The sequence below is a fragment of the Juglans regia genome, chromosome 3 (genome assembly GCF_001411555.2).
Source record: "Juglans regia cultivar Chandler chromosome 3, Walnut 2.0, whole genome shotgun sequence".
Classification (NCBI taxonomy): domain Eukaryota; kingdom Viridiplantae; phylum Streptophyta; class Magnoliopsida; order Fagales; family Juglandaceae; genus Juglans; species Juglans regia.
The window spans coordinates 30,520,336-30,540,206 of NC_049903.1; the positions used below are offsets into that span (position 1 = coordinate 30,520,336).

General features: G+C 35.8%; 3 protein-coding genes across 3 annotated transcripts; 2 read left to right on the forward strand and 1 right to left on the reverse strand.

Annotated features, from left to right (window-relative positions):
* The first annotated feature begins 384 nt into the window (after positions 1-384).
* On the forward strand, positions 385-2,972 carry LOC108999021. The gene is made up of 5 exons (XM_018975817.2): positions 385-817; positions 1,317-1,482; positions 1,599-1,810; positions 1,927-2,103; positions 2,658-2,972. The coding sequence occupies exons 1-5, from the start codon at positions 650-652 to the stop codon at positions 2,718-2,720; spliced, it is 786 nt and encodes a 261-aa protein (XP_018831362.1). The 5' UTR covers positions 385-649; the 3' UTR covers positions 2,721-2,972.
* Positions 2,973-7,842: 4,870 nt separating this feature from the next.
* LOC108998988 (organelle RRM domain-containing protein 2, mitochondrial-like) lies at positions 7,843-10,665 on the reverse strand. The gene is made up of 4 exons (XM_018975766.2): positions 10,343-10,665; positions 9,739-9,807; positions 8,791-8,897; positions 7,843-8,235 (listed from the first exon to the last, which is right to left on the reverse strand). The coding sequence occupies exons 1-4, from the start codon at positions 10,497-10,499 to the stop codon at positions 8,128-8,130; spliced, it is 441 nt and encodes a 146-aa protein (XP_018831311.1). The 5' UTR covers positions 10,500-10,665; the 3' UTR covers positions 7,843-8,127.
* A 7,877-nt stretch (positions 10,666-18,542) lies between these two features.
* On the forward strand, positions 18,543-19,279 carry LOC108999018 (histone H4). Its single transcript, XM_018975806.2, has one exon. The coding sequence runs from the start codon at positions 18,682-18,684 to the stop codon at positions 18,991-18,993; it is 312 nt and encodes a 103-aa protein (XP_018831351.1). The 5' UTR covers positions 18,543-18,681; the 3' UTR covers positions 18,994-19,279.
* Positions 19,280-19,871: the final 592 nt, after the last annotated feature.

The window sequence follows — 19,871 nt, forward strand, 5'->3', positions numbered from 1 at the left end:
TATTTTAAGATTTAAAAAAATTGAATTATTTATTTTATTTTATGTAAAAATTTAAAAAAATATAATAATAAAATAAATTGAAATGAGATAAAATAAAATGAAATATTGACAAACTTGGCCTGAATTTCACAGGAATTTTGGAATCCTAGGCACGGATTTGTGGGCAAAATGACATGATAGTAGTCTATCAGGGGCCCACACACACGGACTTCATTTTCAAACACTAAAATCTGACAACCACCGAATCAAAACTTAAAACAAAGCAACACAGACCGCTTTTATTTTCGCAGTTAGTACTTTGTCTATGCACCTACCGGTAACTGTAAAGTGTAAACTCCAAAGGACGTTTGTTTAAAAGCCGCCTCAGATTCCGAAATCCCATCAACACCAAACCCCACCATTCCTCCTCTGCTCACGTCCTTCCTCTCCTATAACCCAAATCATAGAGCAAAGAACTAATATTTATTTAAAAAAAAATCCAAAAAGGAAAAACAAATCATAATAATAATAATAATAATAATAATAGAAATGTGAAAGTCAAATACAAAACAGATATTTTCCTGTTTTTGAGTTTCAGATCATGCTTTCCGGTTTTTGGGTCTGTAAATTTCCAGGTTTTAATCCGAAGACGACTAGGGCTTAAGTGGCGATGTCTGTAGGAGTTTGCGGGAAGCGTGTTGGATTCGAAGAGATTTTCGGATCTTCGTCTCCGACGTCGTGCTCCGCTGCTAAGAGACCTAGGTGGTCGAGTTTCGGATCCGGGTCCGAAGACACGGTCTCTCTTCTGCTTCAAATGTTCCCAGACTTGGACCCTGAGGTATTTTTTCTGTGATTTTTAGATATTATGTTATTTCTTTCCCTAGAATCAAACACCCTGCAGCTAGAATTTTTATTGTACATTAGAAAGAGTTGTTCTTGTTTAAATCGGTAGTATTATGCTTTGGTGTTGCGTATGAATTGCATTTCGTCAAATATATAATTCCTTAAAAAATATGCTAACATAGCGGTTTTTCTTCACTTTGTAATAAAAAAAGGAATTTTACTATCAGTGGTTTTCTGGACTCGAGATGTTTGGGGTGTGCTAAACCATATTTAGTTAGCACTAATGTTGTTACCTGTACTGGTACCATTATATACATTTCTTGCATTCTTGATATCCAGAAATATGCAATTAACGCGTGCTTTATTGGAAAAAAAAAAAAAAAGGGAAGATGTTGGCCAGAGATAGGAGAATATGTCAGAGTTATTACTTTTCTAGTAAAATTTCTTGAAGTTTAGATATAATAGTCTGAATATTTTCTTTTTCTTTGTATTAGTTGGTGGAAACAGTTTGTAGAAATCACAATCATAAGGTTGAAGATGCTATTGAGAGTCTACGTGCACTTTCTTTTACTGATGTTAGTGCAAGATATCAATCACAAAGCTTCGATTCCACAACTTTTGTTAATTGTGCTAACGTTCCTGGTCAAAGCACAGCTACCTGTGAGTTGTTTATCATATTTCCCGTAATTAGTTTTCTTAGCCGTTGTATTAATTTCCTAAATGTATCTGCAGTAGGCTTAGACCACGTTTCCTTCTTTTGGATGTGTATTAACCAGGCAGTCAAATATCGGATCAGCAAGTTGAAGGTGTAAAGGAAGTGAGATCAACCATCAGTTATGGAAATTCGATAGACAGTTCCAAATGGGTGGATTTGTTCGTGCACGAGATGATGAATGCAACAGATTTTGATGATGCCAGGGGCCGTGCAACAAGAATTCTGGAGGCTTTTGAACAAAGTATAACTGCTCCCTCAAAGGCATCAGAGGAGGTAATAAAAGGCGTACTTCTCTAAATCATCTCTGTATGAGGGGGATACCAAATTGTAATGCTCCCTGCTGTTTCAATTATGTATATTTACCCTGTACTCTTATCTTCATGGAGCAGCTGGAGCATGCTTCTTTAAAGGAACATCTGCAGAGCTTGTTAAATGACAATCAGATTTTAAAGAGAGCGGTTGCAATCCAGCACGACCGCAATTTGGAGCATGAAGAGAGGACAAAGGGAATAGAACAGCAAAAGCATTTGTTAAGCCAGTATCAAGAACAAGTTCGAAGTCTCGAGGTGACCTTTTACCTTCTTGTCATTTCTGCAACATTTGAATGACTTAATATCGTATTTAGCGTTGGTCAAATAGTATTGAGCTTGAATATTTTCTTGAATCTGGATAGGAATCAACCTACATTTTGCTTTAGGTACCCACTTGACATGTTTAATTTCAGGGAAGGTGTGCTTCTCCTCTCTTCCTGTCTATAGTATGTATGCCCTAGGCTTTGTTATGATGGTACTTCTGCTCTTCCGAGAGTAATATGGGTTGTCTGAAGAATATTATAGCCAAGAAGTTTCAGAACTAGCTCAATTGTCCATATTGTTGCCCAGTGTTGTTTTATTGATAGGCAACATTGAAATTTGGGACAAGTAATGGGTTTGACTGTGTCATCATATGTTTTGGCTTCAAACTCAATAATTCATCATGCTGATAGATTAGAACAACAACATGATACGGATAAATTGCCCCTGAGCTTCCCTGAGTAAGTAGGAACTCTTATATGGGGATCCATGACATTCTTACACTAGGTGGCTATAAGAGGTGACAGTATTTTCTTCTTTTGATACAGCTTACCAACTACAGCTTGAAGCTTGATCTACAGAGGGCACAAGGGCAATTTCACCCATACTGAGGTTGTGTGTGTTTCATCACTTGATTTGCTGTTTCCCATTATATCGATTTAGTTTTTTTTTTTTTTTTCTATTTTAATATCACAGAGTATTGAGCATCATTAAGACCCATACAGTATTGTAGTGCGTTCAGCCATTACCTAAATCCAAGCCAAGCACACTTTGGCAGTTTGTGTGGAAGTTTCAGTATAGCTAAGTAATGGTTCGGTATGATATAAGTACTTTATTTCTAATGTGAAAAGCTTTCTTTCCAATTTCCCTTGGAACTTTTACTTTTAGTCCATAGCCCATCTTAGTTGTTGCTTATTTGATGAAAACTGAAGAAATTCAAGGTTGGAAACAAGCTGGGTTTGTGCAAACCATGAAAATAGGAAAGAGTTATTACCACAGCCTTACACCACACTTTTTGAGTAGAATTTTTCTACTTATCATTGCACCCTTCAACTATCGGTATTGACGCATTGCACCCTTCAACTATCAAAAAGTTATATTAACACTTTCATTGAAATAGGTGAAAATTGATTGTGGTGACACAATCTCAACTGCCACAAACAGTGCATATTGCAATTTTTTGATAGCTTAAAGGTGTGATGTGTTAATGTTAATAGTTTGGAGTATAAAACCTTTTTTAGTTTAATGGTGGAAAGCGTACTTGCCTCAACATATTTATCACGCAAGTAGCCTGGTCATCTGAGCTGGGTTTTTTTTGGGCCCGGAACGAATCCGGGCCAGTATCCACAGAAAAATCCGGGTACACGTGGTCTCTTTTTTTTTGTCGGTTTGAATGTTTTGGTTTTTTTTTTTTTGTTCTTTTTTAGCAACTAAATAGATAGAAACTCAAAAGAAAAATGCATATTATATCCAATGGATCATCCATTTTATGTTTTTTGTTTTTTTACTCCATGTGGCTTTTTATTGGTGATCAAGGAACATGTAGGCTTTGATTTAAAAAATTAAATAAATAGAGTTTGAATGCTGCATTAACATTTTTTTCATAAAAAAATATTCATAACATGTAGGATTTGATTAAAAAAAATTGAGTGCAACCCAAAACCCAGATTCTGGGTTTTTAAAAATCGGGTTCAATCCAATTACGTGGTTCAATCCGGAACACCAACGATCAAAATCACACCACATAATTTACTTGGTTTAGCAACGTGCCTACGTTCATCAAGCTGTAGAAGTTTTATTAATTCAAAAGAAATTACAATTACTCAATTTCAACTCATATTCTTTAGGATTTTTTTTTTCTCGAAAAATATCACTTTTACCGCTAGTTTCTACCGCTAGTTTCTATCGTTGAGTTTTTTTATTTTTTTATTAATTTTTTTTTACTTAATGATTAAGTATTTTTTTAATAATATTATGAATTTTTTTTTATTTTTTAAAACATATTTAAATGTGTTAAAAAAATACATGTAAAAAAATACAAAAAAAAAAACTCATTCCAAAATCACTAGCGGGAGCCCCAACGGGAGCTCCCAGCGATAGGAGTAACACCGCTCTTTTTCCTCATATGCACTCAAACTTTGCCTCTTTTGTTCTCACTAAAAATTATTGAAAAATGTGTAAAATAAAATCAAAACATGACATATAAATAGAAACGGCGCTGGAAACACTAATCTAGCAAAAATTGGGTCATTCGCTCAAGCGACACGTCGAGTGTGCCTCAAGCGAACAATCAATTAACATGGCTTGAGCGATGTGTCGAGCGCAACTCGAGTGAACATTAGGATTTGTATCTCACTCAAGCCCACTGTCGCGTAAGACTCGAGCAAAGTCATGGGTTGAGGTTCACTCAAGCCCATTGTTGAGTGCAACTCGAGTCCATTGTTGAGCACACCTCGAGCAAACTCATGAATTGAGCTTCACTCGAGCATTAGGTCGAGTGACAGTCGAGCGAACTCTCTGTTTCTCAATTTCTTACTCACTGACCAGTCTCCACATACAACCCAACAATCTTCCACTTGGAGACTGATTCTCCATATACCACCTATTGTTTCCAGCCAAGCCCTACCACCTCTGCACCTCACAGCTCTTGTCTTCAAGTCAGAAGATGCACTAAAGTCGAGTCTGACTTCAGTCTCCCATGTATATCGCCCTAGTCAGCATATTCACTGGGTGACTCACAACTCCCACTACACTAAGAGTATCCGATTTCGAATCGATCCTGGCAACCTCAGCCAACTTCCCCAAGCTTATATGAGGAACAACAAGACTAACTCCATTTTGCTTTCTCATATGTTTTGCGCGATCAAGTCTGCTTTTTTGCACTCCCGTATTTCCCTGCACATCACTAGACTCTGATATTAAATGCAAAAAGTTAGATCTCTTACCATGCGCCAAGACCAATGCACCCTTAGTGATCTTTCACGCTCCTCCAAATAACACTACTGCATAATAACTGTTATCATCAAGTTGTCCCATAAAGATAAAGTTTTTCTTCATATCTGGAACTTGTTTGACTTGCTCTAAATTCCACACGCCCTTGTTTGAAAGTGTGATGCGCACATTACCCACTCCTACTACATCAACCGCATACATATTTCCAAAATCATCAGCAACATAATTTTGCATGATCACTCAATATAAGGTGTTATGAAACGAAATCTCTGAATCTAACACTTAATCATCAATTGGACTATGCACTGCAAGAATTAGGGTATCCTGTATTTCTTCAGCCACAGCATTCACAGCGTCATTCTCAACACTTTCTTGATTTCTACAGTCTCTCTTGATGTAGCTCAGGTTGCCACAACTCTAGCACATGATCTGCTGCCTAAATCTCTTCTTGCTCTTGCCCCTACTCTTGGAACTTAACCTGTCATGTCTTCTGCCTCGATTGTCAACGTTCAGGACCGACCCCGAACCTAAGAACTCACCAGAGCCTCTTCTACGTACCTTTTCAGCTAGGGTCATGTCACGTACGTCATCGTAGTTCAGTCTCATCTTGTTGGCTAAACTACTCACTACATCCTTATGGCGCCTGTCAACTATTTGGCAGTACTGCTAACAAAATCAATGCTCTGATCTGATAATGAAATTCAATCTATACAAAATATAATTCAATTGTGATCGTATTGAATTCATTCAAGTGTTGGGCCACATACATATCTTTTGACATCATCAGATTAAACAATTTCTTCATCAGATGCACATTGTTATTTGCTGACGACCTTTCATACATACTTGACAAAAGCCGCCATGAGATCCATCGAAGTTCTCTCCTTAATAACATTGTGCGCCACTGTTCTAGACAGGGTTAGCTGAACAACCCTCAGAATCTGTTGATCTAACAGATTCCACTCAAAATCGTCCATGCACTTTGGCTTCTTTCCCAACAGTAGAAAATGAAGCCTCTTCTCATAAAAATTATTCTCGATCTGCATCCCTCCAATACCCAAACTTAGTGCCATCGAACTTCCAGATCCCATGTGCTTTTAATTTGTCTCCAGCTATCGTTGTCTTTCAGATCCGACCTTGACTCTTAATACCAATTGTTGTGCAAAACACACACCAACGATGACAAACAAATAAAAGCAATCAACGATCAAAATCACACAACACACAATTTATGTGATTCGGCAACGTGCCTACATCTATAGAGCTGTAGAAGTTTTATTAATTCAGATGATATTACAATCACTAAATCTCAACTCACATTCTGTAGGGCTTCTCTCTCTCTCTCTCTCAATATGCACACACTTTGCATCTTTTGTTCTCACTGAAAAACATGTACAATAAAGTCAAAATATGACATATAATTAGAAACAGCGCTGGAAACTTTAATCTAGCAAAAATTGGGTCATTCGTTGCCTCGAGCGCGCCTCGAGCAAATAGCCAATCAACATTGGCTCGAGCAATGTGTTGAGCGCAGCTAGAGTGAACACTAAAGTTTGTGTCTCGCTCGAGCCCACTGTCGAGTGCACCTCAAGCGAATTCACGAGTTGAGCCTTGCTCGAGCATTAGGTCGAGCGACAATCAAGCGAACTCTCTATTTCTCGATTTCCTAATCACTTATAAGTTTCCACATATGACCTAACAAATATATATATATTTATATATATATATATATATGAAAATATGATACATTCATGCTTATGCATATGACATGTATGATTTATACAACTTTGACTCCTGTTATCTTATCTTATTTGGTCAACATGCATTAATCTCGAGGTGGTATGAGGATGACAGGTAGGAGTCGACCGGTGGTTTTTGTGACTATCCCAATGATTTCGAGCAGTGCTATATAATATTCACTGTAGTAGTGTACACAATGCACATACTATAATCTACTAATTTCTTCTCTTTAGATAGATAATTAAGATGATGCTACATAAGATATACAAAGTGACTATCTCAAACAGTAACTTCTTCCAAGATTATTTCTTTTTATTATCCTCAGCAAGGCGGGGTGTACCGTTTTGGTGGTTCTAAGGGCTGATGCTTGTGGTTACGGGTTGGAGTTGGGCAACACAACTTTTTGCCGTGGTTGTCGTTTTGCTGGGCAACAATTATGCTACATACAGTCAATTACGCGTACTCGTCCTGCACTCGGTCATTTCAGTGGCAAAATTTAACAGTTATTTTATATTAAAAAAAAAATAATACAATCAATCACATCAATTTATACTAAAAAGATGCAAAAAAAAAATATACAAAAATCACAGCATATATAATTTTTTTTTTTATCTTTTTTTGACTTAGGTTGTGTTTAGATGTTGAAGTGAGTTGAGTTGAGTTGAGTTGAGATGATAAAATATTGGTAGAATATTATTTTTTAATATTATTATTATTTTAAAATTTGAAAAAATTAAATTGTTTATTATATTTTGTATTGGAATTTAAAAAAGTTGTAATGATGAGTTGAGAGTAGTTAAGGAACCAAAGGAAGCCTTAGTGGTTTCCGGCAGTTTGTAGCGTTCCCTTTATCTTCGACCGACTCCGAATGGTCTAATAGTTACTGAAGACTATGGGAGTTGCGTGCTGGGATTTAGGAAGGAAAGTGGAAGTGAAATAAACGTGAGAAAATGGCTCGGTTCAGATAAATCACATTGAATAATCGAGATAATCCTTTTTTCTTTTTCTTTTTTATTTTGGTAAGCCGAGATAATCCATTTATTTAGGGAAAAATGGATCCGATAGAATTATCTTTAAAATTAAAGAGTTACAAATTACAATGGAGTTTCCCTAAAATTTCGAAATAATAATATAATAAAAATAAAAATAAGTCTTTTGAGTGTCTTTTTATCGGCTTTCCATCACTCAGCGGATGGAAGCGGCTGCTTAGATTTCGTCCAACCAACAAATGTCCTGACTGAGCCAAACCAAAGAGTTTCATAAACAACAGCGAGTTCTCCTTTCAAATGTTGGTATACCTCGCAATCCAATTAATGGTTTAACCGATCACCATCTTGTAGGTGGGAAATGTTGGTAAGTTTCTGGAGATGCCGACTGTCCTGGAGGAGTTCTTGGCCTCGCATATTCAGCAAAAATTACCCATCCATCAAGAAACTGCAACACCAAGCACAGCAATAAAACATTGACTAAGTTTGTGCCAAGAAGAAATCTAGTCAAATTGCACCTACAATACAATGGCAAAAAAATGGTTTGGTCTGATATTGTAGACAAAATCAAGCATCCTCGCGCGCGCGCGTGTGTGTGAGAAAAAGAGAGACAGAGAGAGAATCCAACTTTGGTCCAACGAAATTCCATGGCAAAACTTCCAAGCAACTCAGTTCTGTGATGTAATTAGGACTACCAAAAGGAAAGCTCTCAATCTCAATTAATTGGTATTGCTATAACAACTTTCAAGTCAACAGACATTTCTTGTTTAAAATCCTACGGGATAATTTCTTCATGACTTCTAAACATCAAAACTATTCATTAATAGCAAAAACCTATTAAGGTAAAAACAGCATAAACAACAGTCAATATGCACAAATCAGATATGTTTTCCACCAATTCGCTCAAAATGGTTTAGACACCAGTACCATCTTATCCTCTTTTTTTCTTTTTCTTTTTTTAAAATCAAGAACAGAGTCGACAGAAATTTCAAGTTAGACAGACCTGTGCATCCATCCCTTTGATTCCTTTCTCTGCATCTTCTACGGTGGCATAATTCACAAAACCAAAGCCCTTTGAGTATCCAGAATTACGGTCCGTCACCACTCTGGCTGGAACATAGGGAATAAAAACCAAGATACGAATAACCAAGAATTCTCTATGAACAGTCAAGATCAATGCTCGCAAAATGGTCATGATCAACTCCGTGCATGATTGAGAAATAACATAATAAACCTAATGGTGACTTTTATATATGTGTGTGATATTTTGGATGGGTAAAGTTGCACATGCATTAAATTTTGAACCATATTACTTAAATATTAAACAGGCTAAGTGCCAATCCAAAGACCCCAGTAAATCCTATCCAAACTCTTTTTACGTTAACTACTCCAATTCCTCCACATTGAGGGCCACTTATCTGTTAAGTAACATGAGACTCATTATTTTATAAGTGGCAAGAGACTCAATTATACTGCCCACTTGTCCTTTCCCATTTCATTATAATGCCACCATATAATTGTGTACTCAAAAGTACTTATAAAAAAAAAAATTGTGTACTCAAAAGTTCCCATAAGGCCACAATGATATGTGAAGATATTTGAGACAGAAAGGAATTGTTCTGATCATTCAATTATAAGATGCCCTTATTTAACTGAATTGGAATTTCCTGGTTTGGGTAAATCATCACTCCTCCCAGACAAACTCAAGGCCTAAACCACTATGATATTCCGTAAATGGCTCAATATTGACCAAAAACAAGGGTGAAATAGAAATCACACCTCCAAAGCAACTGACAATTTTGATATCCAAAAACTAATCAATCGAGTTTTAGTTGTTTAGTTTGGGGTTCACGTTAACAAAATGAAACAAAGTGAGGAATGCACTGCTTCATATACAGCAAAAAGACAGAAAATAAAAATAATGTGGCACCAGTAAGAAACATGATATTACCGTGAACAACTTCACCAAATTTAGCAAATTCTTCCTGAAGTTTCTCTGACGTGGTTCTCTTATTAAGCCCTGAAGCACAAATGTTGAATTATTCTGAGGCCATAATCATGCATATAACCATAATTTACTGCTAATACTGGTATCTGACTAGAGACCAACCACGTTTAAGAATGTAATTTGGTGCACCATCCTTATAAAAAATTGAACATGAATGAGAAAACCTACCCCTAACCATCCATTAGCTTTAAGCCGAAGGTATAAGGAGTAACGTCTACGAATACTAATTTAAAAGAAGATGAAGATTTCCTCTATTACAAGACCAACTAGGTATTAGAATCCACTTATCTTTGATTTGGGAAAAAGCTCACCATTTTACAATAGCATAAAAATCCCAATTTCCAGACCTATTCAATACAACAAATCTCTTTCTTTAGAAAGCGGAATATTGGCAATCACAACTCTGAAACAAAAGAATCACCAGGATGAACAGAGTATCCTCTCGGCATGCAAAAAACCTCATAGAGACAAAACCCTTACCAATCAAATCAACTCATGGTATACAGGAACTCCGCCGAATATTAATTGTGCTGAAGAAAAAAATTACCGGAGACAAATAGGGTCGTCGAAGGAGCAACGGCAGGTTTATCACTAGCAGTGTTAGCAACAGAGGCCGAACCAGTAGCGGTGGCGGCTGCATAGGATTGAGAAGAGAATAACGAAGTTGATAGAAACCGCCTCATGAGTCCGGGCCTGAGCGCCATTTCTAGTCGGGTTGGTCCGATGTTGCAGTAGAGCAAACAACACCGCTGTCAGGTGGAGCAGACGAAAGGGAAATGAAGTTAATGAACCAACCAAAAACCCTAAACCCTGACTTATGGGTCTATACATGAATTCTGAATTTATTTTTACTTGAAAATCTTACTTCGGGTCCGGGCTGTTGGTTTGGGAGTAATGCTACGTCTGTAGAAAGTTCTGGATACCCTTTTTTTTTTTTTTTTCTAAATTATATAAATTTTAATTTTTTTTTAAATAATATGTACAACTTACGCACCTTAAAGTAAAGTTATAAATATCATTTATCGTGATTTTGGTAGCATAAAACCTTAGAAAATACAATAATAAGTGAAAAATGATATCTATATAATTCTTTCACAATTTTTTATATAATTTTAATTTAAATGAAGAATATTTTGTAAAATAACTTATAAAGTAATGTCATTTTCTAGAAAGATCAATAATATAAAAAGTAGTAATATAAAAAATAATTTTATTGAAAAGACTTTATACCACATATTATTCATAATTTGATTTAAAAAATAAAATTTAAAAATTGCAAATGAAGTTATGCCAAAAAAAAAAATTGTACAATCGTTACTCTTTCTATTATGATATGCCGTATGATTCTTTATTGCAACGATTAACTTATGATTACATTTAAATGTGTCGAATTAGCTATCCAAAATAACAGTGACATGACCTTTTTGCAATTTTATATTAATAGAATAGTAAAATAATTAATAATATACATATAATCTTAAAAATTATTATTTTACAAAAATATCATCTATTCTAAATAAAATTACTAAAAATTGTAGATAATGTTATATCTTTATCATTTTTGTTTTGAACACATAAGATTTCCATTATTTCAAACTGTATATTGGCCTTCAGCCATTTCAAAAGACATAATACATGGGTTTACATAGTCTATATCTAGCATTTCTTGACCCAATGAGACCGCTTTTTGGGCCAAATGATGTGCCACCTTGTTTGCTTCTCTCTTGACATGTTGAATTTTCCATCTTGTGTCCCTCAAGGCAGCTTTAGCATCCTCCACCAAGCAACCCAGCATCCCATTTTGCACTTTACTTTGTCTCATTGCATTGACAACTTGACTTGAGTTCCCCTCTAAGACAACATTTTCCAAATCCAAATCCTTACACAACAATGCAATTGTTACTAATCTCATTGCCTCTATAGTAGATGATTGGGAACAAAATGAAAGTGGTTGCATTAGAGTGATTAGAACATCCTCTTCATTATCTCGTATCACCACTCCAATGCTAATTATGTAATCTACTGCTCTAACTGCCACATCTCAATTTACTTTGAGCCAAGTTGGAGGTGGAACATTCCATGTTGTGTTGACCTGTTGTTGTGTGTTGTTCTTTGTGAACCTCTATCCATTAATTGTGCTTGTTAAACTCTTGTTGTGCCTGTTGAGATATGATGAATACAGATGCTGGAGATAAGAGACCACCTTAAAAAACCGATTGATTTCTCCTAGTCCATAGTGCCCTTGTTGTTTCTGCAAATAAAAAGATTTCATCCTAGCATATTCTATGAAACATAGATAGAAAAATAGAGCCAAAATCTTCATTTGTTATTATAGTTTTTTGTAATTTTCTGCTTCTTAAACTCCACACATCTTGTGCAGATGGGCATGACCAAAGACTATGTTTTGGGGTTTCACTTGCATTCTGACAAATGGGGCATAATAGGTCTGCAGTGACCTTTCTCCTAAACAAATTTTGCTTTGTAGGTAAAGCATCCTTACATGCTCGCCAAATGAACACTTTGACAAAGTTTTTAGTTTGCAAATTTCATATCAGTTTTCATAAATCTCCTTGATCCCCTTTTATTAAGCACTCCTCCATTTTACTTCTTTGTTGTTGTTTGTACAGGTGATATGCACTTCTAACTGAGAAATCACCATTTGATGTACATTTCCACACTAGTTTATCTTCATTAGCAATCTGTGAAACATGCATTTTTAGAATCTCATTTACCTCTTCCTCATTAAAAGCACTCTTAAGAAGTTGCACATTCCACCATCCACTGGTTTGGATTAAATCTACAACCCTTGCATTTTCTAGTAAGACTTGCACTGGTGATTGAATATTGCATAGTCTAGGTCTGGGGATCCATTTATCTTTCCACACTATAATCTTTTTTCCATCTTCCACTCTCCAAATGCTTCCTTCCTTTACTATATCAATTGCTGAGTATATGCTTCTCCAAGCAAATGATGGTCTTGATCCTAATTTGACCTGCAAAATAGTGGAATTGGGGAACTAGGCTTCCTTCAAAATCCTAGCTGCAAGTGATGCTAGATGATTGAGAATTCTCCATACTTGCTTAGCTAGAAGAGCAAGGTTAAAACTCACCAAATCTCTAAATCACATCCCCCCATCTGTTTTGCTCATACTCAAACTGTCACATTTTTTCCGATGGATTTTTGAACGATTTTCTTGAGCTCCCCACCAGAAGTTTGCCATCAAAGCATTAAGCTTATTATATTGTATATTTGGTAAAGAAAACACACTCATGCTATGTGTGGGGATGATTTGAATGACTGCTTTCATCAATATCTCCTTGCCAGCCTATGAAAGAAATTTGTTCTTCCAGTTCTCTTATCTTTTGCTGACCCTTTCCACTATACCATGGAATTATCTAATTTTTGACCTTCTGATAAGAGATGGCAATCCCAAGTATTTTTCCTAGTTAGAGGAAGTTCTTAAATCAGCTATCTCCATGATATAGTTCCTTGTTAGTTGCTTAGTATCTGTGCTGAAAAATAATGATATTTTCTCTCTATTTAGTTATTGTTCAGATGCTTGCTCATAACCATGTAAATTTGATTTAACTCAGCTCATTCTTGCATAGATGCCTTGCAAAACAATAGACTTTCATCAACAAAAAATACATGATTCATCTTGATCTTTTCCCTAGCTATTGGAACTCCAGAAATGAGACCCTTTTATTCTTCTTGATGTAGTTTAGCAGTCAAAACCTCAGCACAAATTATGAATAAAAAAATGAGATAATGGGCAGCCTTGTCGTAACCCTCTTGAGGATTTAAACACATCCTGAGGCACCCCATTGAGTAATAATGCAAAAGAAGATGATGTTATGCACATTTAAATCAAGTCGGTCCACTGTGTATCAAATCCCATCTTGAGCATTGTCTCTTTAAGAAAACTTCACTCTACTCTATCGTAGGTCTTGCTCATATCTAGTTTCATAGCCATATAACCTTTATTTCCATGCAATTTTGTTTTCATAGTGTGAAGTGTCTCATATGTAGCCAAAATATTGTCTGAAATTAATCTTCCTGGAACAAATGCACACTGGTTCTGTGAAATAATAGCAGGCAAAATTTCCTTCATTCAATTGGCCAACATTTTTGTAATAATTTTGTAGAGCACATTGTAGAGACTGATTGGTCTGTACTCTGTGATACTCTTTGGACTATTGTGCTTTGGTATCATCACTAGGTATGTGTAATTAATAGCAGACATATTTTGCTCAGATTTTAGAAAAGATAAGATAGCCTCACATACCTCATCTCCCACTACTGGCCAATATCTTTGATAGAAACATGCCCCATATCCATTTGGGCCAGGAGCTTTATAGGGACCCATTTGAAACACTCCCTCTATTTCCTCTTTGTTGAAAGGTAACAGTAATATGTCATTCATTTGTTGGGTGACTCTTCTTTCATTTTCATTAATAAAGGTCTCTATATTTGTAGGCTTGGAGGATGTAAACAGTCCCCTATAGAACTGAGTGAAAGCCTTCCAAATTTGGTCAGTATCTGAAAGGCTTACACCATTGCCATCCATAATTTGCTCAATTGTATTTCTCTTCTTTTTTTGATTGAACAAAGATGGCAATACCTTGTGTTTCAATCTCCTTGTTGTAGCCAAGTCACCTTAGCCATTTGCTTCCATTTCAAGTGGTCCCTTTCAAGCAATTTATCTCTTTCTTGTTGAAGCTGTTTCATATTTTGTACTGAGTTTGTTGTAAGTGATTGTTACATTTGTTGCAATCTGTTGGTTTTCTAAATTAAGTTCGCCCTTTTGCATCATACTCTTTTTTGAAGCGCCAACTCCTTAGTTCCCTCATGCACCTCTCTAACTTTTCTTTTATTTTCTGCAGTCCACCTGAATTGCCTCTCCCTTCCTGCCATGCCTTTTTAATCACATCTTCAAAGTCAGAAAAGGTGGACCATCTATATGCATATCTTCTCACTTGTGAGGTTTTGTTTGCCTTGTTATTATGCTAACCTATTGACATTAAAATTGGACAGTGGTCAGATGTAGAGGTAGCCAGGCACCTCACCTTCACCCAATGTCGCACACCATTCAGAATTTGCAGTAGCTCTATCAAGCCTCTCCTTAGTAAAGGTTTGATCAGTTCTATTATTTGCCCACGTGTACTTGCCTTTTGTTGAGCCCAAGCAAGTAAGCTTGCAATCTTGCAACACTTTTCTGAATGTCTCCGTCCGTTTTTCTTCTCTTATAGCCCCTTCATACTTTTCACTTTGATATAGGTTCTCATTGAAGTCTCCTATACAGAGCCATCTTCTATGATGTTGCAGCTTAAGATGTCTCAAAATGCTCCATCTTTTGTGCCTATTTTCTGTTTTAGGATGGCCATAAAAACATATTAGCATTCAAGATAATTCTTTTTGAGCAACCCAGGTGTTGATGTGCCTCTGTGTATAATTCTGAATCCTGAGTCTAATATCCTCCTCTCAAAACAAAGCCAATCCTCCACTCTTTTCTACTCCTTCAACTGAGAATACATTTTTAAAACCCAACCTGTTTTTGATAGCCTCTAACTTATTCTTATGCATCTTAGTTTCCATAAGAAACAAGATGTTTGGCTTATGGGCCTTAACCAAAAGGTTAAAGTACCTAACTGTCCGAGGGTTGCCAAGTTCTCAGCAGTTCTAACTTAGAAGCCTTATTTTTCCCGACGGGACTGATTAACAGCCTCCGTCGATATATCCACTATAGATGCCATACCTGGATTTTTGCCCCTAGCATCCTGATTGTTCTCCAAAATAAAAAGAATATTCTCATCTTTTGTTTTTCTTTTTCTTGTAGCATACGGAGTAGTAAGCCCCATGTCAACATTAACTTGTCCCTTTACCCTCCTCTTCCATTTATTTACAATTGCCCCAGCCACCTATTGTGAATTACTGTGAAAACATTTGTCCTCTCAGGAGCTGTGGTGGCCTCCTCCTTGCTAAACATCAATTATGGTATGGACTCTATAACAGGTATATTCATCATGTTTTCTTCCTTATCCAGAGCTAACTTAGGTGAAACATATTGTACATGTGTTTCTGTCCTACTTTCCTGTATATCTTTATGAGGTGCTATCTCCTACTCAAGTTTTTTTCCTTCCTCTCTTATAATTCCCCAATTTTGTATCAGACTTTGTTCCCTTTTGTCCTAATCTTCAGACTTGGACATAGTAATACTTGTATATTGTCTGCCTAAGTTACTACCATAGCTTGAAATGGTTCCTGAACTGGTTGGACTTGTTCCAAAATTAGTAGCCCTAAGCCATGTTCCATATTTATTAGTGTCAGTAATTTTGGGCGTACCTATTTTAGTGTTTTGTCCTGCAAAGTCACTTGAACCATATTTGATTACCCCACATGTAAAACAAAACTTAGGGAGTTTTTCTTATTTGAATTGAACAAAACCCCTATGGCCTAACAGGTCCTTCAGTTTTCCTCTTGCTAATGGTTTTATAAAATCCACTTCAATCAGAACTCTTAACCATCTCCCACAACAATTCTCATTGATATCATAATCCACCTTCAAAATTGTACCAATCGAAGATCCAAATTCTGCTTCTAACTTCTTTATTCATGCACCTCAAGTATAAGTTATGTAATTGGACCCAAAAATTAGTATGAGTGAAAGTCAATTTAGTAGGTGGAGTGTAACCTTCGAATTTTCTTAAGCATAGTAGATTCATGTCAAACATCCATGGTTGACGCTCCCATATCCTATTTAAATCAGTTTCAAATTGGAATTTGAATATAAACAGATTCTCTCTTACTTTTATGATCTTGGTGCCAATACATAATTACTCAGTCTTAGAATTGAATGAGCGAGATCCACAATTGTGTGACTTATAGCGGTGTTAGAGTATTGGCATTGGTCTGCCAAAGTCAAGTCTAAAATTTGACTAAAAGTTAAGGTTTTGGCTAAAACCAAAACTATTGAAGAAACTAGTCCACATTGGACTAGCCATCCCAAAGTCAAAATAAAAATATAATATTATATATTTTAATAATAATTTTTTTATTCCCTAATGTTTATTGTATTTTACAATGCAAAAAAAAAAAAAAAACTAACTCCTCACAAATCCACAACGCAACAAATACACATAGCAGATACACACATCAAATACACATAGCAGATACATAATTCATTATTTGGAAATAAAATATGAGTTGATGGATAAACGGTGCCTCTCTAGATTTGGCAAAGACTTGAGAATTACTGTAGCTCAAAACTTAAGATAGATGTTTTAGATGAGTCCAATGCAAGTCATTTTGATAAAAGTTATCTATATTTTAAACTTCACTGATATTTGGCTAATCCAATGCCAGTGCTCTTAGCACATGAGATTACTTAACAATGAGACAAAGGTTGGATTTAAATATTTTATTTGAAGACCATTACACCATATACCATCCATATTGAATAACAATATTATAAAGTGTGTGCCTGTAAAAAGTTAAATAAAATATTGTTAGAATATAATTTTTTAATATAATTTTTATTTTGAATTTTTAAAAAGTTGAATTATTTATTATATTTTGTATATGAATTTAAAAAAATTGTAATGATGATATAAGTGTTGAATATTTTAACATGAATATTAATAATTGGATCTTCAATTTTCTATGATCCACAATAATAAATAATAACAGTTAGAAAATATACATCCATCCATTACAATTTGATAAATAATCTGACTTGACTATGAAAGAATGATCAATCTAAAAACTTTACTTCCGAGTATCTCCTGATGGCTAGAGATGCAATAATATTGCAGGTGAGAATCCTTTAACTCCTCGGTACTATTTATAAACTTCTGGCCATCATGAAATTTAGAGATTTCGTATTCCATTGTGACTAGGTATATATGTATTCTTATCCCACTGTAACTTATTAATTAAATGATAATATTTAAATTCTAAATACATTAGAATATGAGTGTGTGAGACATGATTTCTTGGAATACCACGTGTTTCTTGGGTCCCACAGCGAACTTGAAGACATTTAAGGTGGGTTTAGATAGAGAATTCAGATGAGATGAGTTGGAGATGTTTGGATTCAAAACTTACCTCAACTCATCTCATCTCATCATCACAACTTTTTAAAATTTTCACACAAAATATAATAAACAATTCAACTTTTTCAAATCTCAAAACAACTTTTTCAAATTCCCACACAAAATATAATAAATAATTCAACTTTTGTTCTACTATTCATAAACCATCTCAATGTATCTTAACTCATCTCTAAATCTAAACCTTTCTAAAATATTTTGTTAAAAGTTAAATAAAATATTATTAAATATAATTTTTTTATATTATTTTTATTTTAGTATTTAAAAAAATTAAATTATTTATTATATTTTTATATAAAAATGTAAAAAATTTATAATAATAAAATAAATAAAATGAGGAAAGAAAAATTTGTGCATCCAAAGCACCTTGGTGGTCCGTATTCCCGCTCTTCCTTGAAGAAGGTCAAGATTCACGAAACAAGCCATCCTCATGAGTGCTTATAACAATAGTGCCACATCAGCGACCGGAGAGAAAACACAATCCTCCCAAAACACTCTCTGACAACAATCATCCGTTGATTCAAACGCTATCGACGACTCAAACTCATCAACAGTGGTTGACGCGGATCGACTTTATGGACCGTTCATAACTTCCCCGAATCCAACAGTTGAAACCGTATCCCCCTGCTTCTCATACAGAAAACACAAATCTCACCCGCCACCGGTGTTCCCTATATATATCCAATCCTCCTATATTCACCGCACACAGCGAAATTTCTCCAGAGCAAAAGAAAAAGTATTCCCAATTTAAAACCCTAGATCTAACTGAGTGTGGAAATGTCGGGTCGTGGAAAGGGAGGTAAGGGTCTGGGTAAGGGAGGAGCCAAGAGGCACAGGAAGGTGCTCCGCGATAACATCCAGGGCATCACCAAGCCTGCTATTCGCCGTCTGGCTCGGAGAGGCGGCGTCAAGAGGATCAGCGGCCTCATCTACGAGGAGACGCGTGGTGTTCTGAAGATATTTCTCGAGAACGTTATCCGCGACGCCGTGACATATACGGAGCATGCTCGTAGGAAGACGGTGACCGCCATGGATGTGGTTTATGCGCTCAAGAGGCAAGGGAGGACCTTGTATGGTTTCGGTGGTTGATTTGGTTTTGCTATTATGCTCTTTTAGACCTGTAAATCAGTTAATTGTCATTGTTGTAGTCGTAGGTTCTGGTCTAGAGTTCGTGGTTATGTAGGTTGGATTGCTTGTAGCGAAAACTTCTTAGTCCTTGGTTCAACTTATGCTGAATTCCTCTCGAACTATTATTTGAACTTTCTATGTTACGTCCTATGATTTCGAGGTAATTTCCCTGATGGCACAAGGTTTTTGTGTAGCTTGAGTTCTTTTCACTGTTAATGTTATCCTTAATTGTTCTTGGAACGAGTAATTTGTTTTCGTTTATGTGTTTGGGGGGCCTGGCTATGGGCGTATTAGAAGCGTTTGGGAAAAGCTGGTCCAGAATTTAGCTGTTTCAATTTCAGATCTATGTAGATAGTTCTTACTGCGCTGCCATTTGTGCGATTTGGTAGGGCTTTTGAAGGAAAGAAAAATGATTGTCTTGTGGTTAAGATGACAAAAAGGCAACCGGAAAATTCAGCCAGTCTAATTCAACATGTTGGGTTATGTTAATCTTTCATAAATTTCTGTTCATGATTTTCAAAGCAAATTTCGAACTTTATATAATTGTGATGGTTCGACAATTCCGCAAGTGTCAAACTTCATATCCTCGGGTCATGGTCCCTTCAGTAATCTTGTCAGCTAATTCCGTGTGAAAACTCCATTTCCAATTGTGCTCATCATGTGCGGTTCGTGCATTCAGTTGTTTGGATTTAAAGTGATCTTATTTTTCCAGCGTAATGGTACACGTACAATTTCTTTTTATGTTTTAAGAAATGAAAGATATTTATTTAAAATGATCTTATTTGTTTTAGATTATTTTTATAAAAATGTTCGAGAGTTACATGTTTGTATTTTCCTTT